Source organism: Oreochromis niloticus, linkage group LG5 (genome assembly GCF_001858045.2).
Source record: "Oreochromis niloticus isolate F11D_XX linkage group LG5, O_niloticus_UMD_NMBU, whole genome shotgun sequence".
Classification (NCBI taxonomy): Eukaryota; Metazoa; Chordata; class Actinopteri; order Cichliformes; family Cichlidae; genus Oreochromis; species Oreochromis niloticus.
The window spans coordinates 17,416,803-17,433,407 of record NC_031970.2 but is presented as its reverse complement, the minus strand read 5'-3'; the positions used below and the strand labels follow the sequence as shown (position 1 = coordinate 17,433,407).

General features: G+C 40.8%; 1 protein-coding gene across 4 annotated transcripts in view; it reads left to right on the top strand.

The window, feature by feature from the left end:
- The window catches only part of cacna2d2a (calcium channel, voltage-dependent, alpha 2/delta subunit 2a), a 171,163-nt gene that overhangs the window by 131,377 nt on the left and 23,181 nt on the right, over nt 1–16,605 (top strand). For all 4 annotated transcript variants that reach the window (XR_002062227.2, XM_019359243.2, XM_005453490.4 and 1 more), the window contains 6 exons: nt 4,000–4,050; nt 4,377–4,476; nt 5,735–5,896; nt 7,387–7,497; nt 8,194–8,272; nt 14,255–14,304. Coding sequence is in view for 3 of the 4 variants with exons in the window: in XM_019359243.2 (XP_019214788.1) it covers nt 4,000–4,050; nt 4,377–4,476; nt 5,735–5,896; nt 7,387–7,497; nt 8,194–8,272; nt 14,255–14,304 (553 nt within the window). In the remaining variant the exon portion in view is untranslated. The remainder of the gene's footprint in view (nt 1–3,999; nt 4,051–4,376; nt 4,477–5,734; nt 5,897–7,386; nt 7,498–8,193; nt 8,273–14,254; nt 14,305–16,605) is intronic.

Here is a 16,605-nt window from a genome sequence, read left to right as displayed (position 1 = left end):
TTAGAGCAATACCTCCTTCCACCTCAGTGTAAAGAGCACATGTCTGCTGCACGCACAAATCAGGCTGTGTCTTGATTTTAGATATCTGTGAGTGTATGGATGCAATTATGTAGAGTACATGATGTGTGTTGTGTGATTATGGGTGTTAAAATCAATACTAGCCAGCTAAACCTCTGCAGTTACAATTAGCTATTATGTCACATGTCATGCATGCTTTCCTAAACGACTGCTCTAGTGATTATTTCCTTACTGATTAATTTTGGGTTTCTGCTTTTGATGAATATTTTATTCAACAAGACGTCGACAACTAGAAGTAATTGCTCTTCACGTGTTCTCGGAGGTAATGTCAGCCCATTAATTGTTTTGTCCAACTAACAGTCAAAAAGATTCATTTTCCAGCAGCATTATAAGGTAGAGTAGTGATTTCAAAATAAAGGGATGTAACAAGGTGCAAAATCCCTTTTATTAATCATTTTTTCATGTTTACATAATGTCTTGTTCTTCACAAGTCACACTAAATGGTCTATTACCACCATACAGTGATCCTTGCATGCCTAGTAGCCATTTCTATATGATATTTAATATTTTATGAGGTGTAATATTTCACTTAGCAACCTAGATGCAATGGACAGGTGTAATGAACAGGCTGAATTAAATTTGGGCCTAAGAGGTGGACTCAGAAGGAGACCTTTCACATTAGTTTATCTTCTGTAACGAGCTGTTCACAGGGTAAACAAGAACTGACACCTCGTCATGTGAAATATTGTAGTAAAATACCCTCTATCACAATTTCTGATGGGTCATTGTCTGTGGTAAAATATTGACCATAACCAAAAGAGAATGGACAGATAGGACACAGGCCGAGATGTTGTGTCTGCTGGCTGACGGTCCTGTCGCCGGGGGACAGAATGGGCGACAAGGCTCCGTTCAGCACCAGCCAGGCCCATCTGCTTGTCACCTGGCCTTGGCACGCAGGAGACTGGGTAATGACAGGGAAAGAATGGCATCAGTGGGCAGAAGCTGAGAGGTAATTACTGACTGGAATCCATGCAGAAACAACACATCTGGATCCATGAGTCAAAATGTGGAGAATTATATAGTAATACCGGCCTCGATTTATGATTTTTATCTGTCAGAACAGTAGAACGGCGTATCAGCCCGGAGACTGAAAATTCTTGACTCCATTGCACTCTCTCTGATCCTGTTGCTCTCTGCTCAGAGGCATAGAGAAAATTCATTTGTACTTCAGGCACTGGAAAGGCTGAGAAAGAGAGGAGTGCTGATACACTAAGACAATCTTTGTGGAAGATCAGCCATGGCAGCACTATAGCTCCAGTGTTGAGTGACGCTATCCTTGCTCATGTGTTACTCTTCCTTACTCTATCACTGCGTGCACATTCTTCTTAAACCCCATTACTGCTGATCAATGCTGCCTCTCTCACAGTTAGAGAGAAACGATCTGCTTGAAAGTAATATTTTCTCGCCATGTTTTAGGTCCAGAACTCGCACGGTTTTCCATTGAGAGATTTTATATCGGTGCAGCTGAAGATGACCTATAATGACTAAGTAATAGAGGTCTGCGTTGCATTACAATTAACATTTAGCCCCTTTCAAAATAACTCCAAGACCCATTGAAAGACTATTCTCCTCTATGAGAAATAGACTGACCACAGAAGTTAATGAAATCCTGCAGTAGGTCTGTGGGCATCAGCCGTCACCAAATGACCCTCGTTCAATCTCCAGACGGGGTGTCTCCATCCATGAGCCTGAGGGACTGGAGACGTGGGCCACATTCTGACCGAGTTTCGGTCCTGCATCGATGATCGCTTTCACAAACCCCTTCCGCTCAAAAGAAAGTGGTGGAGTCTCAGCCCCCCCCCCCCCCCCCTCTCTCTCTCTGCCTCAAATTAAGATTTCTGTAATTAAATTGATAAAAGTCATGCATGCCAGCATGCCTCATGGTTCCAGACCTGATTTCATACGCCACACACTTGTGGAGAGCTGTGGAAGTTCTACCTTTGATGTGGCATTCTTTATTATTGAAAATAATTGGTTTCTCCCTCCTCCTGCTCCTCTCTCTCTCCCTCTCTCTCACTCACTCTCTCTTTTACGCATGCATACATTTTGCCTATGCTCACTCTGGGCATGCTCAGTTAATCGACCTCACGGGAGGCAGTGCTGGTACATTGCCCTGGTTCCATCTGGGGGGTTGCAGAGTAAGGTCCAGATCGTGTCTTAATGTGGATTAGAGGAGCCCAGGCACCGTGCTGGGTAGTTGTCACTGCAGAATGGGTCAGAGGTCATTCTGCAGGTTGAAGTGGCGCCTGCCAGTGAACGGGAGCACTGAGACTTGTGGCGAGGCCTACCGAGGCTCCGCTGCTCTACCTCCATATCAGCTTGGCCGAGCATAAGAAAAGAGCCTCTCTGGCCCACAGGCAGCTGGCTTCTCTCCACACTCAGCGGAATGGCTGATTATCAGCAGAAAGAGACCCCTGATGATTACTCTACCGAAGACGGCTGCTAACTGCTCGCCTGCTCGCTTCCCAGAATGTCAAACTAGTACTCACATTTGAACCCCCCCACCCCCACCCCACCCCCACCCACCACTCCAACCCCCACCGCTTCCCTCGTTCCAGCGCTCCACAGAAAAGCATATAATGTCCATCAATCTCAGCTCTCTTTGCATCAGTGGTAAATGTGAATTTAATTGCCGCTGGAAGAGACTGAGGGGATTTCAGATTTCCTTCTGTATGTCATCCTCTATCAACACTGGACAGATGTTATGTGCGCGCCTCTTCCAGGATGCAAGTTGTCTGGGCAGCTAGCTCACTGCTGCGTCTGCCTTGTGGGCTTGTGTCGTGGCAGACGCACACATCAGAAAAGCCCTATTTTAGAAGTTGCTTTGCAGATGAAGCACAATGGTCTTAAGCAGCTTGTGCACCCCCCACCCCCAATAAATAAATAAAAATAAAAAACAAAGGGCCTGCCAGAGTAAATAATGTGGTTTGACGCCCAACTGATGAGTCATCAAAGGAACAGAACATCAGCTATCTTCTTTTACTGACAGCACTTAGCTCAGCACAGGCTCTCCACTGAGCAGGTCAACACTACTCAGGCTGCTCCTTTACAGTAAATTTCAAGTGACTAAATATATTGCACGGTAGACTCCATGAGTCACAATAGCATAACAGGATAAATAAAGATGTATTTTCCACGTGATTCCTACAATTATTTGTTGAAATAATTATCAATGAAAGCTGCACGATTACTAGCACTACAAAAAGAAATTGTCTTGGAAAATTTTATGCTGTTGGGATTTAGTGACACAAAGTGTGATTTCATCTAAAGTCTACTTGAAATTAAAGACTCCTGCAATCTCAGCATGTCTCCAGCACAGCTTATGGTGACCTGACTGATATCAATTTAAAAATAAAAGAACAACAAGAAACTTGCTCATTTATGTAGAAAGTAAACTAAATATCAAAAACAAAAATATCAAAACAGAAATCCCTAGCCCTTGTAAAAATAGTAACTCGGCTACTGGTACTAATTAATAATTGAGTCAATCTTCTGGTGATATTGTACTGAATACATTTTTATTTTTCACGGGTCTTTTTAAAAGTGCCATCTTAAAAGCGGGGTGTGCAGATCAGTACAGCCCGTTGTACTAAATGTGTTATTATACACTTAGTCTGTAAACTAGTAATTACTTTGTCTCACACAGTAATTATTTAGAGTGGGCATTGTTGTTCGGCAAAGAGGACTATCTGTGTTGAAGTCGACTCGCAGAAGCTGTAGCCAACACTGAAGTATATAACAACTTATTAACTCTTCTAAGCACATAAGCCTTTTCAGTATTCTGTAGCTTAAGTGGGCTCAGCCGTGGTTGCTCCATATTATGATGGCTCAGCTCATTGTGACTTTGGCTTCTTTTTAAAGTGCAATTTTCAAAGATTACGGGAACAAATTAAAGCCCATTCTTTGTCTCCCTTTGTCCAGGTATATCCAAGGTGCATCGTCTCCAAAGGACATGGTCATCATTGTGGATGTGTGAGTGTCTCACTTCTCTTTTAACCTTTTTTTTTCTTCTGGTATGAGTGTGTGCCTCCTTCAAAGGGTGCTAGTGCCACCTGTTGGTCTGACAAAAGGCCAAACATAAAGGAAGATTCATATTCTCCTTTTTTAGCTTTAATTAATTTTGTGTTGGTCTTATTCCTAAATATGCATGTCATTTATTGAATACATGTCCAAATATCGAGTGATTTTCTGAGTATAACCCACAATTTTGATTTAAAAAGTAGACATGAACAAAAATAAAAATAAAAACGTCTGTCTATAACTGAGCGTGCAAGTGCTTCATTGCTTCTTTTCTGCAGGAGTGGAAGCGTCAGCGGACTCACTCTGAAGCTCATGAAGACCTCCGTAGTGGAGATGCTAGACACTCTATCAGATGATGACTATGTGAATGTGGCTAGTGTAAGTGGAAGCTTGCAGACCACATTTGCAGTGAACACAAATACAAATCTCTTCTGGAAACAACATCAACACAAATATTTGTGGCACTCATTAAGCAGGTGGTACTCAAGCAGGGAGTTAGTAAGCTGGTCATTCAGCTCCCAGTTGTTGTGGAAACCATTCTCTTCCCTCATTACATTGTCTGCTTGTCCTCCCTCACTGCTGTCCCTGTAGGATTGTGGCCGTCTGCCTCTTTTACTCTACTTGTTACCAAGTTTTCTATTGAGACTAATGTGTAGGGGAATCTTAATGTTATTCTATATTGCAGGGCAGATAACACATAAACACACACACACGCACAGAAACGCGTCCTTGTGCTCGGTGTGGTGGCTCTGTTTGTCGACTCCCTTCAGTAATCCCTCATAATCCATTGCTCTTAGCCACTGTATGCCTCTAAATCCCAGCTCTAAGAGCAATAAATGAGCATGGTAATCTGGGTGGGAAAGCATCTGATTTTCCCCTTATAAAATAAAAAAAAGTGTGGGCTTAGAAAAATTTGCTCTGAATTCCTTCCAAACCCAAAATGCATTAAAAAAAATACAAATTAACCAAAAGTAATCATCTGGTTTCACTTGTAAGGGCTTGTATAATTAGTTATAACAATACATGGCAATGTATTAGCACATGTGACCTGATTAATTTTGTCTTGATCATATGGCGCAGATTCTGCTTTCCCTAACATTTGAAGAAGCAGCATTGTAATTCTTTCTGTCTTTGTCTGCCAGTTTAAATATGACATGATACCGACCTAATCAAAATGCCATCTTTTCTCTCATGTAGTAGTTTACATCAATCTGTCCTGAAAACATTCATTGATTCTGAAGCTGACCTTCGAGAAGAAACATCATTTGAAACATGCTATTACAAACATGCTGCTAATAGCGCGCAGAGATGCCACACACACAAGCACGATCACATGCATATACACAGGTTTAGGCTAATTTGGTAGATGAGATGAGACAGATTATATTACCTTGGCTGGGTTTCTGTTCAGTGTAATGCACTGGCGTTTCAGGTGCACCTGTTCTTGGTGTGGAAAGTTGTAATTACCAGTGTTTACTGCCAGCCAGGAGCAGGGTAGCTTACATCTGCACACACCCACGTCTGCATCCTGTCTCCATAAACTGTGCACACATGCATATGTTACATAGAAATGTGCACTTTTACAACTGTTTTTTAAATGGGCAAATGATTCAGTTCTTCTTATGTCTCCTTCCAGTTCAATGAAAAAGCCGTTTTTGTAGTTGATTGCTTCAGGACTTTGGTCCAGGCCAACGTTCGTAACAAGAAGATCTTCAAGGAAGCCGTCATGCGTATGCAAGCCAAGGGGACCACAGATTACAAATCTGGCTTCACATTCGCCTTTGAACAGCTTCTCAATGTAAGAGCCAACAAGCCTTTCAGGGAAAGGCGATCCTCGAGCGCGTTGTTTGTCTGTGGCTGACGTTGCTGTCTAATCCAATTAATAAAACAGAATTTACAGTGATAACACAAAGCTGACAGTGAGTGGCTGAGGTTTGCGTAAGACATTTCCAGAGGGCTGTCAGTGTTGAAGGCAAGTCTGATTATAACTGCGGTAGCAATGGAGTGACGCTAGCTTTTTCAGCAGCCAGCACCGTGGCGAGGTCTGTCAGCAGCAGGGATCCACGTGCTCCCGACACAGGTGCTGCCTCAGCTCCGTATGCTGCTGTGTATTTTAGGAGGCTGCCACCCTAATGGGCTCTGATGGGATGATTGATGAGCGCAGCCCAGAGGATATCAGCCACAGACACTTTATATTCCTCTGGTGGGCTCGGAGGCATGGAGCCAAGTGAGCTCCCCTCCATACCCCCACCCTCACAACTTCCCTTTTGCCGGCAGAATGAGAAATAAAAAGGCCCCTTTTAATCGCTGTCTGTGTCTGACTCACTGCCGTGATTGGGGACAAAAGCACAATAAAAATATGTAATTGTCGCAATATTATTTGTCTTTATTAGAATCTTGTCAGATTGACTTGCTGCTGGTCTGCATATCAATGACAGCTGCAGTGCGGGAGGGTGGCGGGGACTATAATGCCAGCGAAAATGTTTTCGAGACAAGCAGATTTAATGCTAGAATAAGGTTGTATACTTGAGATGCAATTCTAAAATTACGCTAATGTGAAGAAGCCTTTGGCTGCCAAGTAAGAAATCTATAAATGTTTCAGTAAAACAATGAGTGGATTAGAGGAGGGTTTTTTAAAACAGATGAAGGAAAAAAAGAAAAAATTATAGAAGAATTAAGACATGAAGAGGAAAGAAATAATAGATACGAGTACTGATCTGATTTGATCACATATGGACTCTTAGTCAGGTTAATGATTTGATATGTTGAAGTGTCCTTTATAGTTTGACTTTGAGAAGGGGACTGTTTTAAACTAAACCACAATCTTTTCCAGAACTTAATCAAGTAGCTTTAGTGGTTGAAACTCAACCAAAAAATGAGTGAAAATGAAATTAAAGAGCGAAAGAAACACAAACCGCAGCGCCCAGGTCCACAGTCTTGTGATTTACACCCCTGGTAATATACTATCCCATCAGTGTTAAACTGTTTAATAACCATTTACAACTTTTTATAAACCTCATTTCCAGCTTTACAATATCTAGCAGCTCAAATATATGGTTTAAAGACCAATTATTAACCAATTACTTAGCACTTTGTATTCATTTTGTTGTTTGTTAACGGTAAAATAACTAAAGCTAATTAAGTACTTGTAATTATTTCACTGGGATCATACAGTGGATATGTTTTAGTATCTTGCCCCTTTACTGCTGCATTTTTTAGCACGTCTCGCTGCCTTGCTTCCCTTTATTTCTTTGCTCGCTCCTTCTCATTTTGTTTCTTGTGCCACAGGAGAGCAATGCCCCAAGGGCCAACTGCAATAAGATGATAATGATGTTTACAGATGGCGGGGAGGATCGCGCACAGGAAATCTTTGAGAAGTACAACTGGCCCAACAAAACAGTGAGTTTGTCCCTATGAGGATGTTATCTGTTCAGCCCAAGAGATCACGCATCTCCAGAAACTGCCTTTTCTCTCCCTGTTTCCATTGTTTTCTGCTGACATTGTCTGAATATAGCATAAACAGACCTTTTAGCTAGACAGTCAGACATGCCAAGCCCTCCAATCTGTGCACATAAAGTGCTCTCCAAGCTTCTTCACTCCCATTTGTTTTTGGTTTTTTTAAAAAAAAATCTCCTTAGTCTTTCTTCAACTCGCTCCCCTCTCTCATTCCTTCCTTCTTAGTTTGTCTCTTTTGTTGTTTAGCTGCTGGTGTTAACAGCTCTGACCTGCTGACTAATTAGCCACTTTATCATCAGAGCCTGTAATATTACAGCCAGTAGATACTCCACTAGTAGCTTGTTGTCACTTCCACCCTTCATTTTCCTGATTTCATAGTTCTACCAGTATTCATTAGTCTGCGGTTCCTTCATGACAAATGCTGTCATATAGGATTAATCTGCAGTTTCACTTCTGTATCACTGCCGTCTACTGTTGGAGATATTTGTGAGGTCAGTCAGTATAGTTGAAGTTTACGTGCATGATGGTGACTTTATTGCCAGTAAGTAAGTTTCTGGATTATTGTCAGTTACTTTTTTATATATATATGAATTTCCTTGATGTGATTCGTCTCCTTTATCTGTTGTTTTCGTCAATCAGGTTCGTGTTTTCACTTTCTCTGTTGGCCAGCATAACTACGATGTCACCCCTTTGCAGTGGATAGCATGCGCCAATAAAGGTAAGTGGATAAGTTCATATTTGTATGCAAAGTCTAAGAAAAGGGAATGCTTTGTGTCGCCCATTAATCACAGTGTAAGCATTTACATACTTGATGTGTGCTTGAAAACACATGGAGTGCTGTGATTATACATCCACCACATGCCCTCGAATCAATATAATGCTATTTATTAGAACACTTGTGGACCCTGATGAATGACATTGTCTTAGTCGAGTCATTCTGAGGGGGGAAGTGTAAAAAAAAGCAAGAAAATAGCTAAATTTAGCATGACTAATTTATTTTTCAGAACTCCCATGCTGGAATTATTCATACAGATAGGCTGTGTCCACTTGTTTGCAGCACAATTCAAAATAAAGAATGCCTCTGTAAAGTTATTGCTTAAAGTTATATGAAAAGTGTGTTAAATTATCTTTTTTAGAATAATTAGAGTGTTGTTCTTGCCAAAGAGCTAACATGTCTAAACAGAACATCTACAGGGAATGAGACTGTGCGGAAGTCTGAACTTTTCATGTTGTGAGGCGATACTTCTTACTGTTAAACTAAAATTCAGAAAATAAATTTGGTGTATTATGTATAGAAACCCTTGTATTATAATGAAACTGTCAAAGTTGTATTACCTTACATTAATTTCAATTCTGTTTTTTTCTATGAAGTAAAGTGAGGGAGTTTTTTAGCTTTTAGTTTAAAATAGAATAGAGAGACAGCATTGAAAATACCAGCATCGGTTTAGGAGGTCTGCTTGGTGGTTTGGTCCCTCTAGTCTGCATGTAGAAGTGTTCTTGGAGAAGATATTGAACCCTGATTTTCCCCGATACACCCATCAGAGTGTGAGCGTGTGAATAGCTTTAAAGCACTTAGGCATAGAAAAAGGCACTTGTATGAATGGGTGAATAAGGCTTATAGTAAAAAGGCTTTGAGTGCTCAACTAGAGTGGAAAAGTGCTATACAAGTACCATTGCACCAAAAGTCTGTTTATCTGTGACTTCTGTTACAAAAGTTATTACACATGCTGTTCACAGTTTTTGGATTTCACAAGATTTTAAAAGAAAACTCCGCACGACTTTCTTTCTTTCCCTCTTTTGTCCTGGGATAATGAAATACAAACTGCCTGAAGACGTAAACCCCTGAAAGCTTGTCGGCTGACCTCAGGAGTGCGTTGGTGTACAATTAGCAATTTTCACAACCTTAAATTGGAACAACAGATTTTTGTAAGGGTCCACTGTGGCAGTCCTCAAACCAATAAGGAAAGGACTTTTCTTCATGAGAGGGCACAAAATTGCGCAATTACGCCTTACAAAAGAAAGCCTGGTGGGTACGAGCAACACATTCTTTATTCAGATGAAGCAAAAAGCCATTTGTCTGGATTTCAGTGTTTGGTGTGGACCTGGCAAGGAATGCCAGAGTGACTGCAGAGGTCTGACCTTGAAACATGGAGGTGGGAGCATGTTGATATGGGTCTGCATTAATGCCAGAGGTTTAGAGGAGGTGACATTTGCAAAGCGAGCTCGCTCAAATGCAGAATAAAGAGTGGCCTCGTAGTGTCAAGAAGCTTGGCAAGAAACACAAACAATCACACATTTTTTGTTTGTTTTTTGTTTTTTTCAAGAAAAGTGAACTATGACTTAGCCAAGTATGTCCTCTGACGTGAATCCAACAGAACACCCACATCTGGAGAACTTAAAGTGTAACCCCTGCAGCAAAGAGGATCTGAAAAGAAACATCTGTGAATAATGGCCGAACATAGGATTTGTGCCAGACTGATATCATGCATGCCCAGAAATCATCAGAAAATATTTCAAGGATGACATTTCAGTAAGGAAGGGTGCACTGACTTGTGTTGTTGTTCCTTAATTAGTTAAAAGATGAATTAGTCAAGTAAATATTCAGTTTTTTAAGAATAACTGGTTTAATTAATGAGATTAACGTTATTAATGTTGTCCTAGACCGTGGTCAGTTTTGTTATACATTTTTTTGTTATACACAAAATTCGGCTACTTCACCCAAAGTAATTAAAACCCATACCTGATATTTATAGATAGCATCTTAAGAGTCACTTTCTGACCACCAGCACTTAACAAACTTCCAACTTTTACATCAAACTGAGCCAATTTTGGCAGGGATCATCATTGCTGATGGGAGCTGGATCTCTAGCTATAGCCCAGAGATGTAGAGGAGGTGACATTTATAAAAAGGCAGTTTTCAGCTAAATCGGTCGCAGTATTCAATTCCGAGAGTGCTTCACGGGGTTGTGCACCTTGAACTTTTCCCGCAGGGTCAGACTGTCAACACAGAGTTCTGCTGTAACATCCACTGACGTCTGAGGAAACAAAAACTCACAGGAGCTGAACACCCAGCAGATTGAAAATCTGGAGTTTTTTTCACCAGAACCAGTAGCATCTTGGTAGATTTGACTCCCTCCAATTCCCAGAATTGGAAAAGTTAATGCATCACTGTTTTGATGGGAAATACTTGAAACAATCCAAAAATACTAAGAGCTAGAGCATTGCCCCAGGAGACTATAAGTTCAGTATGACAGTGCAACTTTGTAATCACACTTTGTCACTTTTATTTTTTAGACCCTGTTGATTTAACCTGTTACCTTGCAGCAGTGATAAAAAGGTGTCCACCAGGACAGTGCGACTTCACATCCAAACCCAACCACACCCGTCTTGATGCTCACTGTGCTCTGAAATAAAACAGGTTCAAAGCTTTCAGACAGAGAAAGGTATTAAGACCTTCCATCTGTTGTTGAGTTGCTTTAAAATAATGTCTTCTGGCATATGATGCTGAGATCAGCAGCCCTGAAATAACCCAGCAAACAGGCAGCTCTGCCTCTGACCCACAGTCTGACAGCCCACATGACTCAGCTGGTCTTCCTGTGAGCTACTTTGTCTTCATGCATCTCATCTTGACTTAGCTCATTTGTCTCCAGCCTAGTTTGCTGTTGTTGTCGAGCTCACTCTTATGTTTTTAACCCACTTCTCTTTCGGCCTGTTGTGGTTTGATTTCGTTTTGTTTTTCAGTGTTGTGATTTATCTGAAACTGCTCCTTTATGGGGGCTTTAGTTGTGTGCCGATTAGCTTATTGCCAGTGAAGCCAAGTGCTTCAGAAGTATCTCCCCAGAAGTTGTTATTAATTAGCAGGAGGAGTCTGGTAGCAGGATGATTACCATGCCATCTCCCTGTCAGGCTGGGGAAAGTCCAGGATTATGCCTCTGTGCCAACAAGCTCTCTTCTGTTCATGACTGTAGTGATTACCATGCTACTAAAGTCTATGCTGGCATAAGACAATAGTGTTGACACACAGGCCTCAATGGAGCTGTCCTCTCGTATCTTCAGTACTTATTACTCTTTGGTATCTCACTCCAGCAGAGCTAGCTCCCTGACACTTCCAGGCCCTAACCCTTCACCCATGACACACACACACACACATTCAACAAACCACATTAATGCACACCATCAAGCACAAACATGCACAACTAGGGCACTTGAAGATGCTAGCTGTTGCCTCACTTGAGCTGCAGTCCCATTCTAAGAAGAAAGCAACCTCTCTGTGACTCTGAGGACAATGGGACCATTTCGGCATGCTCTCACACAGTGTAACAAAATCCAAAACAGAAAAGAAAGTTATCTCCAAAGAACAGGTGGAGTCGAGGATAAAAACAGCAAACGTCACATGCCGCGTGGGTGATCCTAATACTCCCACAAAAGTGTTGAATTTAATCCAAAGTTAGAAGTACAATATTCCACAAATCATAATGCCCACCACCAAGAGAGGTAAAATCAATTACACCATGAAATTAGGTGCACGGGTTTACTGGGTAAACTTCAGTTTAAATACTTTGTCTCAGTAAAAGCGTTAAGGAAACTGGATGTCATCAGAAAGCTGTTCATTCTGTTCTTCTGAGGAGGAGAATGCATTCTTCTTTACACTCCACAGTAAAAACTATCAGGCCCAAAAGAAGTCACCACCTCAATTTAACTGAGAAAACAGGAGGAGAAGACGAGCCTTCCATTGGATAATTACTGCAGTGGTTAATATGTTTGGACTGGCAACAGTTTGGGTTATTTAACTGATGCAGTGAGTAACTTCTCATTACTTAAATATGTTGGAAGGCAGATTGGAAAGATGTTACTCCATTTTGGAAGCTTCACATTATTAGCCTGGATGAAGCAAAGAAAACATCTAAGGGCATTACTGAAACTACAAAACCGGGTTAAGAACTGTCTGGGGAATTATTGAAATCTGGAAAGATACTGTGAAGCATCATCCTTGAGGACGGCTGGAAAAATGTCTCGAATGATTGTGATCGCAAACTATAATGAATAACCAGGTTTTTGCCATCAATGGATTCTTTTTCTTCCCTGATGGATATATTCCAGGAGAACAAAACCAGGATTCATCAGGGTCAAAGTGTGAGAGAGACATAATTTCACCCATGGATTGGCCACCAGAGTTCAGACCTCGAGTCCACTGAAAATGTTTGAATGTGCTGAGGAAGACTTTATAGAAAGCACAAAGTTATCTTTAATAGAAAAGCTTGATATGTATTTGATAATCAGTGTATATGATTTTTTTAGACTCCAGTACTTTAAAAATGTATTAGTCCATGACTAAACATAAGGTTTTAAATGTCACAGCTGCCCTAAATTTACATTACTGGTATTTAACAAAATCATTTTTGTATTTTTCTCTGATTGTTAATTCCACATTATGCACAAGCACATGTTAAAATCAAATTATTGTTGAATTATTGTTGTAATACATGATTTTTGAAATTCACGATTTAAAAAAGCACAATAATAATAATATTAAAATAAATGAATAGAAAAGCGCACTATTTATTTTTTACTAAGATGCCAAATTACAGTTATTTACTCGGATTCCTGAACAGAAAAATTAGTTTGAGTGATTGAATGTTATGCTTGAGTAATTTCTGACCACTCCAATATACCAGCTCAAATTTGTGTGTAAAAACACAAACTCAGTTCAGTGAATTTCATTTTAAATAAGTTTTTGACACATTTCTAAAACATTTACATGTTCTTATTTTTTATGGCAGGGGAATAAATCTATTCTATTAAAAGTGTGTTATCACCAAGCACTGTATTTGTTTAACAGAGACCCAAATTACTTCCTAAATGTGAAGAAGGAGTTTGAGGAAAACTGAATTTTAGGTAAAGAAAATAAATGATTGATAAAGTCCATAACTGAAAATCTTCACTGAACCTGCAGCGCAGAGTGGAGATTTACATTTTAGTCACTGCACACATTTTCCTTTTTTCACCTCTTGCGGTGCTTTGCTCCATAACCACTTCCCTGGCACACAGTCAGAAATCACTTGGACAATGGCTGTTATTAACAGAGCAGTAACAAATAGCTGTGCCCTGCGTGTGTGCACATGTGAACCTCAGTGTGAGGGTGCAGAGATGTGTACGGATGAGCACGTGCGCTAATGAAAGAGACACAGGAGACAAATTTCAACACAGACCAGGCGAGTGAAAAAAGCGCATAATGTATCAAAATAATGAAAGTTATCTCCACCTTTTAACATTCTGGGGATGCTGCCTCCATTTCGCAGCTCTTTGTATAAACATTCATGGCTTTAATAACTTGGGGAGCAGCGTGGTTATTGACCCAGTCGGGCATTCTCCTCCATTCCTAATCAGCAGAAGCAGAGCCGTGGGCTCAGCATTCCCAATGAGCCACCACATTTACATCCTGCAACACAGTCTGAAAGGGTCAGTGGCCACAGGCTCCTCCATGCCTGCAGTGCCCAACATCATCAGCTGAAGATGATGTTATTAAATGTGCCTCATAACATGAAGAGATTAGACTCCAATCTTTAATGGATCACTTTACTGCACACTGTGACTGTTTAATTTTTGAAAATATATGTATGACACCGGCTGCTCCGTGAAGCAGACTGGATGCGAGCTCGGCGTGGAGATAGTGCATTAATTCTCTCCTCTTAATCTTCAGGTTACTACTTTGAAATTCCATCAATTGGAGCCATCAGGATCAACACTCAGGTAAGAGTTTGTGTTTGTTGCAAAATGGTGTTGGGAATACTACTTTTGAAATTCAAAGTTAGTAATGGCAGCACTTCTACAGGCTGTTGATTCTTCCCCATCTTTGACATTAGGAACACAAAAGATCTTTTTGTAAGAATTTTAAGGAATATCATGGAAAATTCCTGGATGTAGTGAATGACAATATGAAGAGGGTTGGTGCAACAGTGGAGGATGCCAGGAAGAGGGTAAGAAGGAGGCAGATGATCTGCTGTGGTGTTCCCTAAAGGGAGCAAATGAAAGAAGAAGAAAACAGTAATGTGAAAGCCTGTTTCTGATGTTAAAAGAAAAATGCTACTAAAACATTAACAATGAAAGTCATTCTTATCCTATAATTTGACTGCTAGCCTTAGCGTGTGTGGCTGGTCACACGCCTGTTGAGTTTAAGTTGCTTAAAGCAGCAGATGTTTATTTGGCAGATAAAAAGCTGTGCAAATTCAGAACATTGCTTAAAAACATCCTACCAGATGAAAGGAACCAATCTAGCTCCTTGTAAGATATCCTACCCTAAAATTTGATTTGGAAATTTGATCAAATGCCTTTTGCTGATCCACCTTGTGCAGAAGTTTGCCAAAAGAAGACAGTCTGCCACAGCAAAGGGATGCAAATCGTTATACATACAGATTTCCAGAAATATCTGTACTTTAGCTGTACTTTAAATTAGATGCATATTTTCTCTCAGAACTTCACCTGATTATTTTGTAGGTTAATTATATAATTCCGCTACTGACTCTCCAAATCCTTTTATGGACTCAAAAGTCCACAAAAGGATATTTTAAATGAAGAACTTAGTTTACTTTTCTCCCATGCTGGCTTTGATGATAATTACACTGTAGCTTTGCTTTCAAGTGTTCCTCAGGAACAGAAGAAAGCACAGCTGGATGGCAATAAATTGGAAGTGACACGAGTTTAGATGTACCGATAACAAATGTGGTCTTTCCATGAGAACATACCTGAACGCTAAGTAAAGTAGAAGGCCCGCAGATGTCCCCTGCCCACCCCATGCACGCACACATGCACATTTGCTTAAGGCACTTTGGGCTTCGAGAGGCCCTCGGGATAACCTCATTCTAGCTGGAGAAATTGACTCCATTGTTTGGTGGTGGGGGAGCTGCTCCAAACTCCTCCTCCCCTATGCTCCGCTTCCCACCCACCCCCAGTCCCGGTGAGTGATCAGGCCCTAGAATAGACTGTCAGCTGTTCCATTAACTCTGGCATATTTATATTCTGAGAACCGCCACTTACTCTAATAGGTTTTCTGAAGGTGGGTGACTACAGCTTTCTGTGCAAGCCCAGAAGACACACTGGGGCCAGATGTTATTTAACCACCGTCTGCCCTTCAGTATCACACACTCATTGCATAGTCTTGCTTAAATATGATGGTACTATTCAAATAGCAGATGGACTACAGAAGGCAAAAAATTATTATTATACCCACCATCCTGAGTCATACTTTTATGAATGAATAGTTGAAAATACTTTGACTTATATATCCTGGCTTCTTTGTATGGGATCTCAGTGGAGCAACAATAACAGTGCAGGCATTAGTTTGGATGTTTGGCTTCTGTGTGACCAGACTGGTGAGTTCACTGTCTGCATTTGTGGGGGGAGGGGGGGGTCCACATATCTCCAGTTGCTGACTTTTTATGTTTCCCAGATTGTTGTAGCCGGGCAGAAAATTTCCCCTCTTTATCCCGTGAAAAGGTCTGGCTGTCACTGTCCTGATGGAATATCTCCCTGTGGCGCATTAAACCGGACTTTTATTGAGCTAATAATAGAATAGGTTATGCTTGTCAGCACCTTACTGTTCAGACGCTGGAAAACAAATGGTCAAAAGCACGATGCTGAAATAGCTGCGTGCTTATACAGGTCACGCCTTTTGTGTTTCAAGGGTAGATGGTGTCAGGGGTCAGACATTTGCGATAACATTTCCCCTTTCGCTGCTGAATGGATGGAAATTTGTCGCTATGTGCAAACTGTTAAATTAACATTTAACCCAGAAGACCTGCTGGGGGGTTTTTTGTTTGTTTTTTTTTGCTGATCCTCTTACATTTAATTATATTGTGGTGATACATGACTTTATGGCTCACTAACTGCTGAGTAGGATACTCGGGGAAAAAGAAGCTATTATGGCAGAAGTATACAGTTAGTTTTAATTATACCTCAGTTTTGCCTTCTTCTTCTGGTCTCTGTGAGATTATATTTCTGGCATCCATTTCTTTCCTATGTCATAAGGTCACTTTTTAACCAGTTAAGCATCTG